Here is a 21,835-nt window from a genome sequence, read left to right as displayed (position 1 = left end):
CCTTTGACAACGTGCCTTTCGATGCCATATTGGAAGCCGCACGGGGTCATGGTATATCTCCCTCCAATGATTTCCAATTGGATTCACCAAATGCTCAAAAACTGACATCTCTTCGCGACATTGCGTCAAGCGGCGATTAGGAAATTGAGTGTTTGTGGATGCCCTCAAGGGGGAGTCTTGACACCACTTTTGTGGAATCTCGTAACAGATACGCTATTGAGGCAACTCAATAATAGCGGTTTTCCTACTTATGGTTTTGTCGACGACTACCTAACATTGTTAGTCGGTATGTGCATCGGCACCCTTTTTGACCTGATACAAAACGCTCTTCAGGTAGTTGAGGGTTGGTATCGCTAATATGGCCTTTCGGTAAATCCGAGTAAAACATCTATTGTTCTTTTCACGGAAAAACGAAACCGTAATGGTGTTCGACCTTTATGCCTCTTTGATTCTGAAATCGATGTGACTGATCAGGTAAAGTACGTTGGAGTCGTTCTTGATTCCAAGCTTTCCTGGACACCTCACATTGAGTTCAGAATCAAGAAAGCTTGTATGGCCTTCGGGCAATGCCGGCGAACCTTTGGTACAACTTGGGGTCTAAAACCCAAGTATATCAAATGGATCTACACAACTGTGGTTCGTCCAATATTGGCTTATGGATGTCTTGTGTGCTGGCAAAAGGGCGAAATGAGAACGGTCCAATCAAAATTAGGCCATCTCCAAAGGATGTGCTTAATGGCGATGTCTGGAGCGTTCTCTTCAACTCCTACGGCAGCGCTCGAAGTTCTCTTTGACTTTGCCCCACTACACATTCTTCTCAAACAAGAAGCACTTTCTTGCACTTACCGTCTATGGGTACTCGGTTTACTAGAGGAAACTCCCGTGAACCGCAGTTCAACACACACCTCGTTGTTTCCACTTTTGGTGAATTGGGACAAAGTTGTCCTTGCTCCAAGTGATCTTACAATTGCTTGTAATTTTCCATATAGGACATTTTCCACGAAATTCCCTTCCCGGGAACAGTGGACATCTGGTTATCTGGAGAGAAGTATTTCAGACGGCAACGTATGTTACACTGATGGCTCCCTTCTCGAAGGTCGAGCAGGTGCTGGTGTTTATTCTCGTGAGCTAAGGATGTATCAGTCTTAGTCACTTGGTAGACACTGCACCGTTTTTCAGGCCGAAATCTTTGCTCTTATGTGCGGAGTGCAATCAGCAGTTCAGCAGCACGTAATGGGCAAAGTAATATATGTACTTCTGTTCAGATAACCAGGCTGCTATTAAAGCACTTGCTTCGGCCAACTCCAGGTCGATGATAGTTATCGCTTGTCGAACTCAAATCGAGTAGCTGAATTCAGCAAACGCTGTTCACCTTGTATGGGTACCTGGCCATTCTTCCATCGCTGGAAATGAATTGGCTGATGAGTTAGCTCGCACTGGAGCATCACATGACTTCATTGGCCCTGAGCCGAAGTGTTGGGTAAAGCTTCAGATTGACACCTGGGCTGCCACTCAGCACAAACAATACTGGAATAGTTTGGAGTCATGTCGTCAAACAAAATTGTATTGTACTGAGCCATCTCTAGGGGTGACAAAGTATCTAACAAATCTGTCAAAGCAGAAGTGCAGTATGCTGGTCAAAGCATTGACTGGCCACTGCCGACTCAGTTATCACATGGCGAATATTCAGCAAGCTGATTCATTTGCATGTGATAGCTGTGAATCCGATTATGGAACTTCGTATCATTTGATATGTAACTGTCCAGTTTTTGTGCAATTGCGTTTCCGAGTTCTCGGAAAACACTTATTAAGTGAATCTGCCTTCAGAAACCTGAATCTTCAGGACGTTCTGTTGTTCTTGACCCGCTGTGGTAAAGAGCTATAGGTTCTCTTTACGCTTTATGCGTTATTACAGTGTCTTTTTCAGGACGCTATGTGAATCCATTGTGGTATGCTTTTGCGTGTATGACGATCCTATTCCCTCAGATCGTAGTGACCTGTGATTGTGAGCGGTCGCAAGTTTTCAACGCTGTCAATTTTCACGTAGGATTTTTTTTTTCAAATATTGGAAAACTGAACCGAATAAAGTTTTCGTGTTGTAACATTAGGGGAAAGGAAATTATAGTGAAAGATAATAGACGGCCCAAGCAGCACACAAGGTGTGCACGGAGCATGATTTTCTATTTCGTTACGTGTACGAAAAAGTCGGTTCTGTAAAGTGGACTTCGCGTAAATGCATAAAACAATAAGAATTATGTCTTCGCATGTGTTTTTTCTCCGATGCTTGGAAATTGGTGGTTGTATTGTTACCTGAAAGTTGTTACGAACGAACATTTACAGTAGGGGTTAGAGTTAGAAAAAAAAGTGTAAAAAAATAAAAAATCCGATATGCTGGCATATGTTGTTGTAACAGCAATAGAACTATATGAAGAAAATGCGAAACAGTGTTAAGATCCCATAAAAATTTTCTGGTCGTTCCATTGATGCTAAATATCGAGATTTAGTTAGTGTTTCTGATTAAGTTGTGACATTTAAGATACAAAGAGCATCGTGATCTGGATCATAACATATGGCTGTGTGTTTTTAAGGGGAAAATATGTTCTGTGTGATAAGGTCGTTATGGAGTTTTGATTGCCCAATCTACGCCCCGATGGTGACGCGAGATCTAGACAAGAGGAACAAGATGTCATGGATGCAGACAGCAGATCCTGCACAGGAGATTCATTTGGTGAGATCCATCTAATTTTACCTTTCATTATTTCGGTTTTATTACATTGTATAACTTCCATGTTTTTATTGTGGGATTCACACACATACACGGGAGGGGTAGCCTAAGGGAGTTAAATGAACTGATGCCCGGACCTAAGTTCGTGGAGTAGCCAGTCTTTTGTCATGAGATAGCAACTTTATGTTGACTACCGAAGGAATTCAGGAATTTTAACTCACCCTGCTACAACAAACCATCAGGTAGATCATTCCCTCCCGGAGTGATTCTGCAGACATAGGTAATCCTTGCGCTGATGGTGGGTACACTCCAATCATCATCATCATCATCATCATGACGATCCTATTCCCTTACCTGTCATTTCCCCTGTCATTTCCCCTGTCATATCCTTTTCCCTTCCCTTCTCCGTCAGGTAAATGATGAATAGGCTCGTGTTCATGGCGATGGCACAAATTTCCCAAATGGAGGAGAACGTGCCTCTGGAGCCGACCTACACTGAGGATACTGCAACTCCGAAAATCATACGAATCAACTATGATTTTTTGCCACAAGAATTTCTTGCGAAAATCATAGTTACGAACTATGATTTTGGATTCCAAGCGCCAACTATTATTGTCATACTGTTACTGTATAAATTTCATAACAGACACGTATGAAAACCATACCGATAACGTATAAAATCTGAAATTATTTCGTATGAATATCATACTTACTTTTATGAAATATTTTGCACAAATTAAAAAAATCGCAACCTGGAATCGAACCAGGAACGTCAAGGTTAGCGAGTGCGTGCTTTACTCATTCGCCCATCGACGCTTCGGAAGTAGCAGTGGTTAGAAGCCAATAAAAGGTTTTGTTGTTTTTTAGCAATTGTTCCCGAGAGGGAAACCAGATTTTTATAGCGGCTCAGGTTTTTTGAAGCAACGCTTAAACTGAAATTTATTAACAAATTCAATAAACACAATTCACAACACAGACTAAAATTACTAACAACTTACAATTAAATGGTTTCCTTGCCACGACTTCTTTTCTCAATTCTCTGGTTGGACTATAATTGGGGCCGTTACCCTAATCGGTATGTTGCGCGGATGCTATTTTTGTAATCACAAATATTTTCAATTATACATTACACATAAGAAAACTTCTATTCTTGCGTCTACTTACGATATAATCCACTGGCACGGCAGCTTTTCTGGTTATTTTCCCCTGTTTCGGGGCGTACCAAGCACCGGTATTTGCACAGCTAGTGGGAGAAATCCAGGTAAGTATTTGCTAAGTTTCACTAATAATTTACCTTTTTTCTCTACAGGTTTCAACTTACGGACTTTGTATATCAGTTTACACCGCACTCCCACAACTTACGGAAGCACCAATTAGTGTAATTTGGTTACCGAAATAAATTTTAAATAACTTTAATAACTCTAAACTGATTTTCTTTTCCTACTTTTACGATGGCGAAATTCCGTTGTTTTTATCGAATTCTACTTGCACCTCATTCATCTACTTTCCCTCTTATTTCACCTACCACTACTACCGCGCGAGAACTGTCATGCTGCAGTTATGTTGTGGTTAGACGGGTTCATATTTTAGACCGGTTCAAAATGTGCGGCGTCGCAACACCCCAGCCCGTAACATCCGGCATTTTCGGATTTACATTACCTCTTAACGACGCAAGCTTTACCAAGTCCCGTCTCTGCGCCTTACCATCTTCGTCCTCACGTTTGTCTGTCGAGCTCGTCCTTCTGAGACCTTGATGACCGCAGCGATGAAGCTTCATCTGCAAGACTGTCGGGATTTCCCGTCGACCACGAAGAATCGTCGAACCATTGCCAGCCGTTTCCGCTAGTGTCGTTGGTAGGATCTTGCCCAACAACTTGCGCCCCTCATCGAGCGCACGCATCACCCCAAGCTTCTCCTTTCGCCGACCGTTCTTGACTTCCTCCGGTTTTGCGACACTTGCGACGAGCTTTCTCGACGACCACTTTTCCTCGTACAACTGCGGCAACAACTCGCCGCGGTGCCTCGTCGAAAAGCGAGTCGAAAACGCCGATCCCCACTTGGATCCCTGACCGCTCCCAGGACTCTCTCCTTCGCCATCAAATGCGTCGGTGTCGTCGGTTTCGCCTCTTCTAGGCTCCGCAAGGCTTCCAGCGAGTTGATCATCCCGTTTCGGATTTCGAACCCGCCTATTTTGTTGTTCAGCCTGTCTTCTTGCGTTCGGGATGAGAACCGCCATGTTCGTGGCGATTTTTCCGGAGCTGTCCGGATGACGACACGTTTTAATTTCTTGTCTCCGGGTCTTCGACAGCGATTCGTCTTCGCAGCGATCGCCGACGAGTTGGGCGGTTCGCTCTCTTATTCGCTGGGCCCATTTCTTCTCCACGGTGCCCCGTGAAATTGTCACCACCGATTCTTTCGACGCATAATGACTCTCGGGCGGCAGATCCTCGTTTGTTACCTGCCGGTGGTAACCGAGATAGTTGTCGGCCGCCGCTGGGGTTTGCTGTCGCGGCCCATAGACCGTCCATCCTAGTTTGGTTCGAACAGCAATCGGTTCCACTGGCGTACCCACCTTTGCCTCCATCGGTGCAAACGCGTGGATATTGTTTACCCCAATCAGCAACTGCGGCTGTCCGTCGTACGATTCAATGGGCAGTCCTCGCATGTGCTCGTACTGTGCTGCAAACTCCTCAGAATCCAACCTTTGATGTGGCAGCATCAGTTTGTCTACCGTGTGCACTGTGTGTAACAGCATTTTGCCGCCGGCTGCAGCGCCTGTTCCCGACGCCCAAAGACTCATTCTTCGGGAATCCTCCTCTCTCGACATGTTTCCCGTCCACTGGATGGTCAATCGCTCTTGTACTCCGACCGCGCCCAGGCGGTCGGCGAGCTTTTTCTCCACCAGCGTGACGGAAGCACCTTCGTCCAGGAACGCCAGCACTGACACCGTTTTTCCACCGTAGTGCAGCTGCACCGGAACGATCCGGAACAATACCGTGCAGTTTGTCCGGATGTGTGCACTTAGCCCGACCGTATTTTCGACCGGATGCATGAGCGGGTTGGGTCCAGCCTCATCCGAACCCTCCTCTTCGGATTGGGAATCTGCTTCGGACGACGGCGGTGAATTGAACTCCACGAAGTCCACGTCAACGTTAGCTTCGCAGGCGTCTGCCACGATGTCCATCAGGAAATCCGTCAGCGTCCGCAACGTTGTTTCCCCTCGACCTCGCCGGTAATGGACCCACTCACGCTTTTCCCGATCCGGCAGCTTGGCGACCAGCGACTTTATCAGCAGCGGGTTGACGAGGTGTTGCCGTAGATCCGCTGCCTCTAGATGGCCGCAGAGTTGCTCCACCGTGTTTCCGAATGGAACAAAACTCCTCAGATTGTCCGGCCTCGGGGGTTCCAGCCGGTTCACCTTGTCCAGCAGGCATTGAAGCAGTTGTTCCGGGCGGCCGAAGTGCCGGCGCAGCTTCTCGATTACTTGCGGGATGGATTCGGGAAGAAGCAACTGCCCGGACACCAGCTCGAGAGCGTCGCCTTCCAGGGCTTCCTGAAGTCGCATCAAGTTCTCGTGGTTCATGTAGCCGCAGACATCGTTGGACACTTTGTAGGCCGCGTAGAACAATGGCCACTGTGCTGGTTTGCCGGAGAATTTTGGGAGTTTGTAGGTTAACCCCATCCTCGCAGCCAGCTGTGCCTTCGTCGGTCCGGTCTGCTGCTGCCCCAGCCCGTTTTGGCTGAGACTTCCCACTTTATTGCGCATCTTCCGTTTTGTCTTGCGATCCATCGACGAGACCGAACTCTGACTCTGCAGATCCGAATCGTCAGAATACTCGTCCTCGTCTTCTTCGTCGGTGCTGTCGTAGCCTCGCGTTTGCTTTCTCTCCTTCTCCTTGCTCAGCTTCAACACGTTCGGGTTGATTTTGCCGGAAGGAATCGCTCGCGAAACGTCCGTGACTACTTTCGGCGCCGGCTTCGACTTTCGACCCGAAAGTTCAGCTAACTCCTCATCCATGGCCGCCATTTGCATCTCGAAGGACGACTTCCTGTTCGCCTTCAGCCGCTGAAGCTGCTCCTTCTTCTTTTGGAGCATCTCCGCTTGCCATGCCCTTTGCTTCACTTCTTCTTCAGCACGCATCTGTAGCTCCAACTCCATCTTTCGCTGCTCGAATGCGCGCTGCATCGCCATTTCTTTCTTCCGCAGCAGCATCTCCACCTCCAGCTCTTCATACTGCTGCTTCTGCTTCTCTTCTAACGCTCGGCCTTTTGCTTCCACGCTAGACGCAGCTAGACGAGAGCTGACGCTGGATATGTCCGACTCGTTGTCGTTTTTCCGGGTGCGAGGCTGCTTCTTGGCGTCCTTCTGCTTCTGCCGGTACTCCTGGGCCTTCTTCTGGCAGGCCTTGCTTTGGCAGTACCACTTCTTCGGCAGATTGTCCTCATCGATGTCCACGCAACATATATGGAAGCATTTAGAACATCCGTCACAGCAGACCATCACCTCGTCGCTCGTAGATAGTCCACAAATCGTACATTGAGTTGCCGTCAGATCCATGACGGTTTGGTTGTGGGTGGACTCAGCATCGGAAGTCATCTTTTGGCAGGTCCGAACTTCTCACTTGACACTATCACTTCGCGGAAGTTACTTCGCGGGTGTCATTTAATTTTTAAGAATGTTCCCGAGAGGGAAACCAGATTTTTATAGCGGCTCAGGTTTTTTGAAGCAACGCTTAAACTGAAATTTATTAACAAATTCAATAAACACAATTCACAACACAGACTAAAATTACTAACAACTTACAATTAAATGGTTTCCTTGCCACGACTTCTTTTCTCAATTCTCTGGTTGGACTATAATTGGGGCCGTTACCCTAATCGGTATGTTGCGCGGATGCTATTTTTGTAATCACAAATATTTTCAATTATACATTACACATAAGAAAACTTCTATTCTTGCGTCTACTTACGATATAATCCACTGGCACGGCAGCTTTTCTGGTTATTTTCCCCTGTTTCGGGGCGTACCAAGCACCGGTATTTGCACAGCTAGTGGGAGAAATCCAGGTAAGTATTTGCTAAGTTTCACTAATAATTTACCTTTTTTCTCTACAGGTTTCAACTTACGGACTTTGTATATCAGTTTACACCGCACTCCCACAACTTACGGAAGCACCAATTAGTGTAATTTGGTTACCGAAATAAATTTTAAATAACTTTAATAACTCTAAACTGATTTTCTTTTCCTACTTTTACGATGGCGAAATTCCGTTGTTTTTATCGAATTCTACTTGCACCTCATTCATCTACTTTCCCTCTTATTTCACCTACCACTACTACCGCGCGAGAACTGTCATGCTGCAGTTATGTTGTGGTTAGACGGGTTCATATTTTAGACCGGTTCAAAATGTGCGGCGTCGCAACAGCAATGGTGTTTCATAACACATCTTATGATTTTCATACGACAAGTCTTATGGATTTCGCTTTTCAATGTATGAAAAGCATACGAGAACTATGAAATGATGAAAAAAATAAAAATTCCTGATTCATAAGATGCAAACTATGAAAATCATACGAACAGTATCCTCAGTGTACTGATACTGATACCTGATGTTAAACTCATCGCAACCACGGCAGCAATAGAGCCCGTGTAGCTGAAGGTGCCGAAGTCTATCATGACGGACAAGTCTTTCCGGCGATGGGGAGCGATACCAAGCTTGTGGATCTAGGAGATAATTTGAATCCAGATTTAGAGGAGTCTTCATAACTTCGATTGAAAAATCTGAAAGTTTCTAACAAAAACCTTTTATATTTTTCTTGAGTTTGATCCACATTTAGTACCTTCGTCTCCCGAAAACTTCGTCTTGCTCAACATTCTTACTCCTGCTTACAACTTGTGCTCAGGAGGATCCCTTCGCACTGTTCATTTTCTTCCACTCGGCATGGTGTTTATACTTCATGTGGTGTCCCAACGCTGCCGAGTGGTGCCACGTTTTGTTGCACACTTTGCACTTGAACCTGTTCGGATCCTGATGATAATGGTAGTGATCGAAGAGTTCCGAACGTTTGCGCATTTTTTTCTTACAGCAGCACACTAGCGCCCGTTTCCGATGCTCGGTCGTCGTGTGCTTATGTAAGGCTTGGAACGAACCAAACTGTTTCTGGCACGTATCACATTTGAGCTTGTAATATTCAGCGATTATCTTGTCAATGGCGTCGTCCTCCTGTGTAGTTTGTTCTGTGTGGCGTTCAACGTGTTGCATAGCAGCCTGTTTCGAGTTGAATGTTCGTTCACATATGTGACAGGGATACTTTCTTTTGTCCCCTCTGCCCCCTGGCGAATGCGTCCTTTGCTTGTGTCTTAACAGCGCTATCCAGCTGGGGCTTATTCTAGGACATTTTGTACACTTGAACCGCTCCGGATTTAGATGGAGTAGTATGTGAGCAACGAATAGTGTGTAGTCCCGGAACTTGCGGTTGCAACATAGTCCCGTTTCGCGCTCATTGTGTTTATCTATGGAGTGGTTCTGCAAGTCGCTGAATCGCGTGAATCGCTCCGAGCACATGTCGCAATCCAGTTTTCGGTTCTTCTTCACAAATATCTGGACTTGGGCTTTTTCCTCCGGCGTAAGTTTCAAATGTTTACTGATTTTTGACTCGCTTTCATCGTCGTGTTCGTCTTCTTCGTCTTCATCAGTTTCATCCTCGGACGTGCTCATATTTTCTGAAGCATCACTTTTCAGCATACCACTTGGTCCTTCGTCCACATCTTCCGTCCTCATTACGCTGAGCTCGATTTCCTCGGACGCACTCATGGGACTATCTCTGTTCGTGATATGATCCGTTCGAATGTGCTTATTAAGCGCATACCGACTGATGCATTGCTGGAAGCAATAGTCGCATCGGAACAGATCCGGATCCAGGTGATATTGGATGTGATCGACGAATCGACTGACATCGGAGAACTTGGCATTGCAGCACACCATGGTCGCGTGCTTCGCATGTTCCATCATTGAATGCCTCTGTAAAAGTTCGAATGTTTCGCTCTGTTCCGAACAGGTATCGCAGTTCAAGGTCAGGTTACGGGACACGTACTCCTGAACCGCATCCTTTTCATTTTTACGCAATCTTGGACGCTTTTTGCCCCTCTTTTTTGAAGGTCGTGGCTCATCGGCCTCCTTTTCATCCACATGTCTACCATCTATATATTCGTTTGGCTGCTCCGAAGGATCCGGGATAACATCAACTTGAGGATTTTTATATTTCATCGAATATATCTCGTCGTTTTCAACCACTGTGTTATCGCCTACTTGTTCCGCGGGAACTTCAAGTACAAAATTGTCCACTGTGCTGTCGCCTGCCTGTTCAGCGGGAACCTCAAACACGAATTCAACCGGATGGCTTTCCTGTTTCAATCCTATCGACGCTTGATAGCACAGAGGGCGAGCATGAAGCTTTCTCACTTCGCAATAGAATCGATGGAAAGTTTGAATCTTGTGCCAACATGGAAAGCAAAGCACACCCTGGAGATATTGATCATCCTGCGAAGAAATTGGTGTCTGGAAGTTCACATACGACGGTGGGCCACTATTATTAAATTAGTACTTACGCCGAACCAAAAGTGCTTGCACAGTGCATGCTGGACCTCCGTATTGGTACCTATCACGACCACTAGACCACCGTCCAGGGTGGACTTGTTGCACGTTAGGCAATCCGACATAGCTATCTGTAACAGAAAATTACATCGATTTCACTGAAAAACTATGGAAAAACGTAGGATACGTATTTTGGTAACCTTACCCTATGATAAAGAACAACAAACTATGCGAACTGTATACAAATATCGTGAGAGATTAGAACTACACTTACCTGTTTAGTCTTGAATCAACCTATGTACTTAAAAACTATCACTTGTTCAGAGAACTGTACACTTTTCAAAATGATCGCGATTGTTAGTGGTATGTAATAGTTTTTGCACTTAAAATTATAAAAAAAAAAATCCACTAATGTCTGCAGACATGAGTCGAAAGAAATCCAACCACCCGCAGGCCAGGCCAGTACAGAACTGTCAAAATTATTTTGCAAACAAGCAAGAACAGTGATGCCAAGTTTTGAAAACATGTAAAATTTCTAAAGGGGCATCAAAATACAGCGTTCGTTCACTCGTTGCAACATGTTGAGGACAACCCTATCGCGCCGTACCAACCGGTACGGGAAGATTCAAGAATTACGTCCATCGTTTTTCGGGATTTCTAGACCCCCCCCTCCCCCCTCTGTAACGCAATTTCCCTATACCCAATACACGTACTGATGTCACACTTTTTCTAGACCCCCCCCCCCCTCCCCCAAATGTTGGACGTAATTTTTGAACGTTCCCTACTGCGCACGCCGCTGGGCTCGCACTCGGCAGCATAGCTGTCACTGTGTGATGCTGGAGATGCGCATCAATGAATGCTTTTAATGTGGTTATCGTTGTATTGTAGACTACATCCCAAATTGGACTATCACACTTTTTATGGTACGCCTAAAAAGTGTGATAAAAGTGCACATTTACCTCGATTCATCTCGATGTCTTCGGGGCACTTATTCCTCCATTTACAAGGAATAAGTGCACCGAAGACCTCAATTCGATCCGACGTATCCCTGCGCTGTAATCACACTTTGAAGGCGTGTGCACACTATTGTGTCAGTCCAATTTGGGGTGCAGTCAGCAATATTGTTTGTACATAGTTTGTATCAGTTTGTTTACGTCCCGCAATGTGATTCGTTTTGCACCTTTAACGTGTCGTATTAAATGTAGTTTTAATCGTTATCGTGCGCGTTTTAATCCCCAATGTACTCTCTAAAATAAAAGCTCTCATTTTTGAGTAACGCCCATGCCGCACAAGGACTGTGTTGGAAACACACATTTTTTTAAATTGCTCGTACGCTCACATTTTTGCAAAATATCAATATTTTTCGGTATTTGAAGGTGGTTTATAAACCCAGTGTGGTTTTTTTTTTTTTTTTTTTTTTTTTTCTTTTTTTATTCTGGGATTTTCTGCCGTAGGCAGGTTCATCCCGGGTCGTGAAAAACAGGACGAGCCAGAGGGGTTCGCCTGGGAAAGCTACAGAGGTGGTTCTTAAAACTACTTCACATGACGTTATTCGAACAGAGTATCATTAACAGAGTATGGTTATGGACTACACAGAGACAGCTTAAAAAGAAACTAATAGACGAAAAAAAAGGTTTCCATATAGTGACGGTTGTGGAACTACAAAAAGAAACTCAGAACGCACAAAAAACACCCAGTGTGGTTGCCATGGCGAAATTATTGCAAAATACATCCTAATGTGAGCGTACGAGCAATTTTAAAAAAAATGTGTGTTTCCAACACAGTCATGTGCGGCATGGGTGTTTACTAAAAATGTGCAGGCCGAACACATTTTTGAGCGTAGCCGTTTTTGCGTGTAGGGACGATCCGAAAGTAATTATCGGGGGATTTCCGCGGTGCAAAACAACATAAATATGTACCCGGATAAAAAATACAATAGAAAAACATAGGATTCTAATGTAACGTAACAGTACCATTGAAAACCATACTCTCACAATAGAATTCAATGTTAAAATAACGGTAGAAAAACAATAGAATCAAATGTTTCTAACAATAGAATTAAATGTGAATGAGCATTTCACATTGAATTGTATAGGTTGTTAAGTATCGTAACAATACAAAAAAGGACTTTTTTTCATACAAGTTTTTTCGCAAAACATAAGATTCTAATGTAAATGAAATGTTGTTAATACATATACGGGGAATCAAATCTACAGTAGATTTTTATGTATTTGTATTGTTTTGAACTGTTAAATATGCCAAGAACTGTCTGTTTTGAACTGTGGTTTTACATTAGATTCAATGTTTTGGGGATGGTTTTCTATTGTGAAACAGAAGATTCTTATGTTTTCAAATTGTTTCAAACAGTTTGAATTGCACGGTAAACGTATTGTTTTGGGTAGTGATTTTATTTATGGTTCCACATTTGATTCAATTGTTTTGGAATTGTTTTCTATTGTGAAACAGAACATACTGTTTGTACTGTGTTTACATTGAATTCAATTGTTTGGGTATCGTTTTCTATTGTGATACAGAAGATTCTTATGTTTTCGAATTGTTTGAGTAATAATTTTATTACTGATTCTACATTTGATTCAATGGTTTGGGAATTGTTTTCTATTGTGATACAGAAGATTCTTATGTTTTTATATTGTTCTTTGAGCAGTGACTTTATTACACATTAGATTCTATTGTTTTGGAATTGCTTTCAATTGTGATTACGGAACATACTGTTTTGTCCTATCCAATGGTTTGGGCATTGTTTTCTATTGTGAAACAGAAAATTCTAATGTTTTGGAATAGTTTTATTTTACAAACGATTGTGAACATTTTGGAATGGTTTGATCTGCTTCTGCTTTTTATTTTTGTTACTGATTGCTTTACAAAATCTGAAAATAGTGAATTTGAACTATCTTTATGCATTTGGACTAGGAGCTTGTATATTGTATGCTGAATTCAGGGCTACATTTCAAGAACACAGATCGAACAGTTATCTAACATTTGGATCAATCATGTCGTAAATCGAGTAATATTTAATTGCATTAATGATTGAAGCTTAGGCTCCCATGCCCCACTGGCCAGATAACTGGGTTTAGCAGACTTGGCATTATATGTGGCAGTACTATAAGCGGCATGAAGGAACCGTGCCCAGCGCGCTAGTGTTATTAGACCACTAATGTAGTTGCATTTAGTGGGTGATGAGGTACAAAAGTAGCATTACAGCGTGCTTCACCATTATTGTAGCACTTAAATATACTCGATATACTACAGCTTGAAACTATATTAGAAGATTTGTTCGATGCGTTCAAATGCAAAAGAAGATTCTAATCCTATGATACATTTCTAGATTGAGTTTAAATAAGGGCGAAAGTTATTAGTTCAGACGATCATAGTAGTCCAGATATAATTTAGAATAAGTCATTTGTTTGAAGTATGTTCATTCGTATTGAAGCTATCGTCAAATACAGACCTTCTTTAGTTCATTGCGTTACTCATTACCAAGAGGTTTTGGACCCAGGATTACGCAAATGGCAGACAGCGGAAATACGATGATTGAGAGGCTGATTGGCAGAGAGAACTGGACGACCTGGCGTTTCGCTGTCCAGACGTACCTCGAAGTAGAAGATTTATGGGAAGCGGTCGAGCCCAAGAAGAAGGACGATGGAACCTTGGAAGCTGTTGATCCGGTGAAGGACAAGAAGGCTAGAAGGAAAATCATTTTATTCTTGGAGCCGGAGAACTACTACCATGTTCGAGATGCAACCACAGCTCGGGAAGTTTGGCAGAAGTTGACCAGCGCGTTTGAAGAGTCAGGACTCACCCGCGAAGTTGGATTACTGTACAAGCTTATAAGAACCGACCTGGAATCTTGCGGATCGATGGAGAGTTACGCTAACCGAATGATATCTACTTGCCATCAACTAAACGAAATAGGATTTCAAATTCCGGAACGGTTCGTTGGAGTTTTACTGTTGCTGGCTGGACTTCCGGAGCGATACACGGAAAAAAATCCATTCCCAAGACCATGAATATGACTCATAATTTCCCGATATTTTTATGATTTTATGTTATAAATATACACCATGATTAAATTTTATGATCTAATGATTGATTTCACCATAACGCTATGCACCCGTTATTGTTTTGGCTTTCGACGACCAAAAATGGAAAATATAATCATGAAGCTATGATTAAATAAGCTGGGATCATGAGTAGCATTCATGAAGCCAAGAATAATTTTCATAAACCTGGATGCAGATCCTGATGCTTTACCACCAGATTCATAAAATTATGGTTTGGTGAGGTAGAACCATGCATAGAATTCATGGAATCAAAAAATACTTTTATGATTCCGTCGTCGTCGGACCTATATGCTTCTCAGTCAAATTCATAAAATCATGGTTGAGGGAGATGGAACCATGCATAGAATTCATGGAATTAAGAATTACTTTTATGATTCCGTCGTCGTCGGACTTATATGCTCTCAGTCAAATTCATAAAATCATGGTTGAGTGAGATGGAACCATGCATAGAATTCATGGAATTAAGAATTACTTTTATAATTCCGTCGTCGTCGGACCTATATGCTCTCAGTCAAATTCATAAAATCATGGTTGAGGGAGATGGAACCATGCATAGAATTCATGGAATTAAGAATTACTTTTATGATTCCGTCGTCGTCGGACCTCAATTTTTCTCAGTCAAATTCATAAAATCATGGTTGAGGGAGATGGAACCATGCATAGAATTCATGGAATTAAGAATTACTTTTATGATTCCGTCGTCGTCGGACCTCAATTTTTCTCAGTCAAATTCATAAAATCATGGTTGAGGGAGATGGAACCATGCATAGAATTCATGGAATTAAGAATTACTTTTATGATTCCGTCGTCGTCGGACCTATATGCTCTCAGTCAAATTCATAAAATCATGGTTGAGTGAGATGGAAACATGCATAGAATTCATGGAATTAAGAATTACTTTTATGATTCCGTCGCCGTCGGTCCCAAATGCTTTTAATTAGATTAATAAAACGATGCAAGCTAAAATCATAAGAAAATAAAATACACGTACGTGATATCAGAGCCCATTTCTATGATTTTGGGACCTATCCATCATCCTTTTTTTCTATGAGCAAGCAGCACTTTTTAGTTGGCCTCTTGTTAGTGAAGATATGTAATGTTCAAATATAAAAGAGAACAACAATGATCGAACTCACCGGATAATCATATTTAGCTGGTTTACTATTTTTGGCAACTACATCCAACAGGCTAAGGATGCCCTCCAAACCACATCAATTGTTCACTAGTTCACACCACTTGCTGAGTCTCCGAAGTCGTCGAACGATAGATAAACCGGAAAAATAGACAGAATTACCGAAAATTAACGCGCGATTCTCACTTTGCTTCGCCCTCCGTACATAAACTCGGAACTACGACGGATGGCACAACGAAAACGCGAACTGGTCACTGTTTACTTTTTGCGCGTTTACTTTTTACTAAAAAGTTTTTAGTCAATCAACTCCCAACAAACTGCCGAATCTTACGGGCACACTGTTTTGAAGTTCCATTTCCTCATATACGCACATTTATAACTCTAACCAAATAAAAACTTTGCAAAAATAGCAGGTTCAACTTTTTCCACATGTCTGTGCTGGACGGCCGCGCGATTTATATAATTGCATATGGCAGATAAATGTAACGCTAGGAAGCAACCATGAATATAATTTATGAAAATGCTTGTTTCTATTCATATTTCTGGTCAACTCATTCATGATATTATGAATTTTAATTATGATATTATGAGTTGGCAGACATCATAAGAACATGATTTTTTATTCATGATTAGGGGAATGGATTTTTTTCCGTGTACCAGCCGATGATAATGGCGGTCAAGAACTCAGGAATGAAGATTACCGGCGATTCCGTGAAGACCATCCTGTTACAGGAGGAGCTGTCCCCGAGCGAAAAACTGGCGTTCGTTGCTAGGGACCGAGGTGAAAAATTTCATGGCCGTAACCAAGGTAATCAACACCCGAAAAAACAACCCAATCAACCGAAAGGCCCCAAGTGCAGGAAGTGCGGAAAATTTGGGCATATCGCGAAGTTTTGCAAGGACGGAAGAATTGAAAAGAAGGCTGACGCATTCTGTACGGTATTATCGACGATTGGAATTTCTGATGACGAATGGTACCTGGACTCAGGAGCTACGAAACACCCAACGAAGAATTTTGAATTGCTAGAAGACGTGAAGCGCTCTGGCGGTACGGTAGTAGCAGCGAACAAGGGTTCAATGCGGATCGAAGCTACTGGAACGGCGAAGTTATATCCTGAATGTCGTGAAGATGGAGAATCGATCGCGGTTCATGATGTCCAGTACATTCTTGATCTTTCAACAAACTTGCTGTCCGTTATTCAAATCGTGAAGAAAGGATATACCGTTACATTCAAGAGCGAAGGTTGTGAAATCAGAAACAGGGACAACAAGCTCGTGGCTACAGGAGTAATCAAAAACGATTTGTTCATGGTAAGTCAAACTGTTCCGGCCGGCAAAGCAATGCTTAGTTCAACTGGAGCGACATTGGACACCTGAGCATGCAGAACGTGAAGCGGCTTGCAGGTGGAATTGTGAATGGAGTTCAAATTAGGGAACGTCCATAAATAACGTCACGCCAAATCTGCTGATTTTCAACCCCCCCTCCCCCCTATGTCACACTTTTTGTATGAAGACTCGAAAAATTTTCTATGGGTCGTCACACTTTGCTGAACCCCCCCTCCCCCCTCAGAGCGTGACGTATTTATTTATTTATTTATTGCAATTAATTCAACGGACTCCTTAGGTCTAATTGAATATAAAAAAAAACAAAAATTGACACAATTATTATAAACAAACGAATCACAACAAACAGAATAGTCACATTGATCATAAAATTACAGTTTCTTTACAACACACGTATACGTAAAAGTCCAGTGATATCATGCCAATCTTTTACAGTGGTTCCCAAACATCTTCGCGAAACTCCCTGAAGCGTAATCCAGCCGGCCAGGTAGACGGCAGAAGTGCAGTTTCTTTCAGGCGTACGTCGACACCAACCTTGAACGATACATATGGCATCGAAAGCGTATCTTTCCAAGCAGGAACAAGTTTTTTGACTACAGCATCATCGGTTCCTAGCGAATCGGTAACAAATTCCAAAATCTGTCGCTCGGTTACGTAATTCTTTACCCTTGTGAAGAATAGCCAGAATCTATCGTTGGGAGCACGCTGTTCCACAGCTGCGCTGCTAAGACGGCCCGAGTGTTGTGTGCTCTGTTGATTATCGGACAGACACAATAGCGATGACTCAGCAAGTGGACGATGCGCATTTGGATCCTCGGTTTTGTTTGCTTCAACGCGAGGCGTAATGGAATGCAGTGAATAATGAAGAGAAGCAATTTCTTCTTTTAGTTTGGCAATTTCCCCATCAATGCGAGAAACTTCGTTTGCCTTAGGCAAAGTTCCATTTTTATCCTGTTGATCGGCCATCAGATCACTACGTTGTTTGCGTATCGTTTCAATACACTGATTGCACAGCCAACAGAAGTTTGAAACCGTGCTGAGGTGCTGCATGAGGACTTCGTGGCTCAACTTCACACAAGCGGCGTGAAAGAGACCGTTGCAAAGCCCTTGACATTGGATTCTATCGACACCGACGGCAATCACATCTAGGCATTTTTTGCATTGCGATGTTTTATGTGTGGAGGTATTCGCAGCCATATCGAAACAGAAGTTCATCCGTTGATGCAAATTTGTAGAATTTGATTTGATATGTTGATCGGGTTTACGGTCCTTTTTCACAAAAAATCGAGATGTGTTAAAGCAAGGACGACGAAATCCAACTTTGAAGCCCTTTCGAAGATTTTACAGGCTAATTTACACGCCAAAACGATGCACTAAACAGCAGAGCAATTACGATCTACGCTCAACACTTCGTAATTTATGGACGCTCTATTAGGAGCGGAAGCACTGGAGATTGCCACATTTGTCCGATGGGGAAGCAGACGAAGCTGCCATTCAGTAAGCAGGGATCAAGAGCCACTGATATTCTCTAAATTGCTCATACCGACATTGCTGGACCAATGGAAGAATCGTCGCTTGGAGGGAGCCGCTACTATATCACGTTTATCCACTTATCCGCGAGCGGTAATGGCGGCGGCGGGCATATCTAACCGGTTCTCATTTTGACGTTTCTTGGGGGAAAGTCAAAACAGTTTAATTCTCCTCCTCACCCCTTCATCCTCCGTTTGGTGGCGCGAACCGATTGCGATCCCCAAGAAACGTCAAAATTCGAATCGGTTATTTGTGCCCGCCGCCGCCATTACCGCTCGCGGATAAGTGGATAGATGATAAATCCCGCCGAATGTTCGTGTATTTTCTGAAATCCAAATCCCAAGATAAAGTTCTGGACAGTTTCAAACAATTCCATGCGTTAGCTGAACGTCAGACTGGCCGCCGGTTGAAAACGTTGCGCAGCGATAATGGTAAGGAATATGTTAACGGATTATTTCAGCAGTACTTGAAGCAGGCAGGAATTAGGCATCAGACCACAAACGATTATACTCCCGAACAAAACGGATTGGCGGAGCGCGCAAATCGGACCATTGTGGAGAAGGCGCGGTGCATGTTATTTGATGCCAAATTATTGTGGATTTACCGGCTACTTGTATTCTACCGGTTACTTGAGTAGCCGTTACAAAGCAGCCGTTTTCATATAAAAATCAACTTGATTGTCAAAAAATGAATATCGCTGAATAGCTCGTGGCAACGAGGAATAGCGCATACAATAAAAATGTTTAAAAACATTTTTAAGTTACTCTTTTTATAAAACGGCTACTTTGGATGCCATACTGAAGCGACCGGTAGAATACAAGTAGCCGGTAAATCCACATTATCGAAGTCGTTTTGGGCGGAGGCTGTAGCTGCTGCGGTTTATATTGTGAATCGATCTCCAACTCGTGGACATGATCTGACCCCAGATGAAGTATGGACTGGCAGGCAAGCATGGGAAAACCAAGGGGTTGGTCATTCGGCACATTGTGCCCGGCACACATGCCGGCACATCTCGGCACACATGCCGGCACAATCCGGCACACATGGGCACAACATAGAAATCCAACTTTGCGGTATGGAATCAAACTGTCATTATGCTTACGATTGCAAAAAATCCCTTCATACAGATTCTAGACAAGTTTTCTAGGTGGAATTTTGTCTGTAAACACCGACTAGACCAATAACATTCGCCAAAAATAGACAGGATTATAATTAGCGCAAACACATTCTAAGAAAATATTCCACTGGGCACATTCGGCACACCTCCGGCACGTTCGGCACACTTCGGCACACACTGAAAAACAACCGGCACAGTTTAGGCACATATTGGCACACGCTCAAAAATCACGGCACAAATGAAGTGTGCTGAATGACCAACCCCTTGGGGAAAACTCATTCGCTCACCCGAATACCGGCGATGCATAATAGCAAAAAGAACGCCAACAACCCAATGCTGAGTGAGAGCCCGGCGCACTAAGAACGAACGCAACACGAACGGCTCGCCACCGACGCCAAAGAAGTGAATCAGGAGAGAAACAAATACACTGAACCAAAACATCATCTTCTATTCATATGATCCATCACTCGCATGGCTGCGAAAACTGCTCCTCCCATTTCCGAATGACAAAAGCAAGCGTCTGAAGCATCCTCGTAACATCAAATAAGAATCATCTTGTTACCCGACGATTTTCTTCTGGACTGCGTATGATCTATCATTCGATTTTCGTATTGTATGACACGAACAGAAGATCATCTCGCAAGCGGAGGAAAGTTAGTTTGGAGACGCCCGTTAGCGAAAATCATCTGCTTTTGGAATGTTTTTCTGTCGAGCGCGGGCGAGAGCGCGGGTACTTGGACCCGAGCTTGGACCGACGTGTCGAGATCGACGCCATTAGTGAAAATTTATCAAAATGTGAAGACATAAGCAGATCTCCCTAACAAAATCTTCCAGATTACGGGTAAGCAATACATTTTATATTTATAATCACCTTTTAGTATTTTCTTATGTTTATACTGTTTCAGAAAAAAAAACAAACGGCATTACATGCAAATCAAATTCTACAAAAAAATCCGGGTCGCTTCTCAACATTTTTTGTGAGATGGCTACAGGGCGAGGCTACAGGGAGCTATTCCTGCTATTGAGCGACGCGATCATTATCCAATGTTGGTGGCGACAAAGCGAACCGCAAAGATTATAAAAATGAACACCGCGAGTACGATTAATTTCGATTACCCTTTCTATTTAAAAATGTGTGTGCAATTTAAGTTTTTATATTGTAAAGTGAGACAAAAATGTATGATTTTTATGAATAAAGGTGTATTTTTTGATAATTTTGTATTTAATTTTGATTTCGTATCATTTAACAGCATTTCACGGATCCTCTAAATAACAAAATATTTCAATACGTCATTGAAATGTGCATATTTCGGTCTTCAGCTGAAAATCAAATCAACTACGAATGATGATCATCCGATCATTGTATTCTTCCTCTTCCATATTGATATGAACATCATCTCATATTCGGGTTACGTCATATGGATGCTCGTCATCCGATGATGAATTCATCCGTATACCAATCATCCGATGTCTGACTGACTTTTGTTAAAGGGCGCGAGCGTATCGCTTTACAGACGATTCGAAGAGGATGTGTTGGTTCAGTGTAGAGTTCGAAATGAATCAGCTTGCATCGGTGTATACGAAAAGAACGTTCGCTCTCTCAACTACCGAGTGGCATTCAGCTGATTGAATCAAAACGCACTCACTGATTCAATTCCCAGTACTGAATGCTTCCACTGAACGCTAAGTGAACGTTTCAATATGAATGCTCTCGCACCCGACTCAGTACGCAAACACTCGTTCAATCTTGGTTCGTTCGCCTTCGGCTTTCAGATTCGGTAGCGATTCATTCGGCCGTTGTTGCTTGCTTCGCCCGGTGCTCGGCGATTAGAAAGAATGGGCAATGAAAGTGGAAAGATTTTGCTTGGCTGGGGGAGAAGTACACTCGCATCAGATTGTGCGTGGATGTGAGTGAGCCATACGCAATAAATGAATGATTTTTTCCCATCCTTGCTGGCAGGAAACCCGATCTTTCGCACATCCGTGTATTTGATACGAAGGCTATGGTGCAAGTGCAAGTGCAAGAACGCATGATGGTTAAGCAATATGAAATCAAGACCGCCTTCCTCAACGGCGATCTCGAGGAGGAGATTTATATGAAGCAGCCACGTGGATTTGTCTCTGGAGGTAACGAAGCCAAAGTATGCAGATTATGGAAGAGTTTGTACGGACTTAAGCAGGCGGCTAGATCCTGGAATCACAAGCTACATCAAGCACTCGTCGAGCAAGGTTTTGAGAGGTGTAAGTCAGATCCATGTCTGTACCGGAAACGCACGCACGGTTCCTGGTGTTATGTGCTGATATACGTGG

The 21,835-nt window shown here is 43.2% G+C and overlaps 3 protein-coding genes across 7 annotated transcripts; 1 reads left to right on the top strand and 2 right to left on the bottom strand.

The window, feature by feature from the left end:
- Positions 1-3,071: 3,071 nt before the first annotated feature.
- On the bottom strand, positions 3,072-8,150 carry LOC134284991 (uncharacterized). Of its 5 annotated transcripts, none has more exons than XR_009996056.1 (3): positions 4,047-8,150; positions 3,890-3,968; positions 3,072-3,816 (listed from the first exon to the last, which is right to left on the bottom strand). XR_009996056.1 is itself a non-coding variant. In XM_062844777.1 (3 exons), exon 3 carries the CDS (start codon positions 7,320-7,322, stop codon positions 4,305-4,307), a length of 3,018 nt encoding a protein of 1,005 aa, XP_062700761.1. In that variant the 5' UTR covers positions 7,323-7,622; positions 7,696-7,774; positions 7,853-8,150; the 3' UTR covers positions 3,077-4,304. The 5 variants fall into 5 exon arrangements, 2 of the variants coding, with proteins under 2 accessions (XP_062700761.1, XP_062700759.1); XM_062844777.1 differs by having other exon boundaries at positions 3,077-7,622; positions 7,696-7,774; positions 7,853-8,150; XR_009996055.1 differs by having other exon boundaries at positions 3,073-3,968.
- A 358-nt stretch (positions 8,151-8,508) lies between these two features.
- LOC109410314 (zinc finger protein Xfin) lies at positions 8,509-10,793 on the bottom strand. Its single transcript, XM_019683864.3, has 3 exons — positions 10,595-10,793; positions 10,335-10,451; positions 8,509-10,266 (listed from the first exon to the last, which is right to left on the bottom strand). The coding sequence occupies exons 2-3, from the start codon at positions 10,443-10,445 to the stop codon at positions 8,626-8,628; spliced, it is 1,752 nt and encodes a 583-aa protein (XP_019539409.3). The 5' UTR covers positions 10,446-10,451; positions 10,595-10,793; the 3' UTR covers positions 8,509-8,625.
- A 2,929-nt stretch (positions 10,794-13,722) lies between these two features.
- Positions 13,723-14,794, top strand: LOC134285120 (uncharacterized). The gene has a single exon (XM_062845191.1). It carries the CDS (start codon positions 13,848-13,850, stop codon positions 14,346-14,348), a length of 501 nt encoding a protein of 166 aa, XP_062701175.1. The 5' UTR covers positions 13,723-13,847; the 3' UTR covers positions 14,349-14,794.
- The last annotated feature ends 7,041 nt before the right edge of the window (positions 14,795-21,835 follow it).

Source organism: Aedes albopictus, chromosome 1 (assembly GCF_035046485.1).
Source record: "Aedes albopictus strain Foshan chromosome 1, AalbF5, whole genome shotgun sequence".
NCBI lineage: Eukaryota > Metazoa > Arthropoda > Insecta > Diptera > Culicidae > Aedes > Aedes albopictus.
This window is presented reverse-complemented; position numbering and strand designations above follow the sequence as displayed.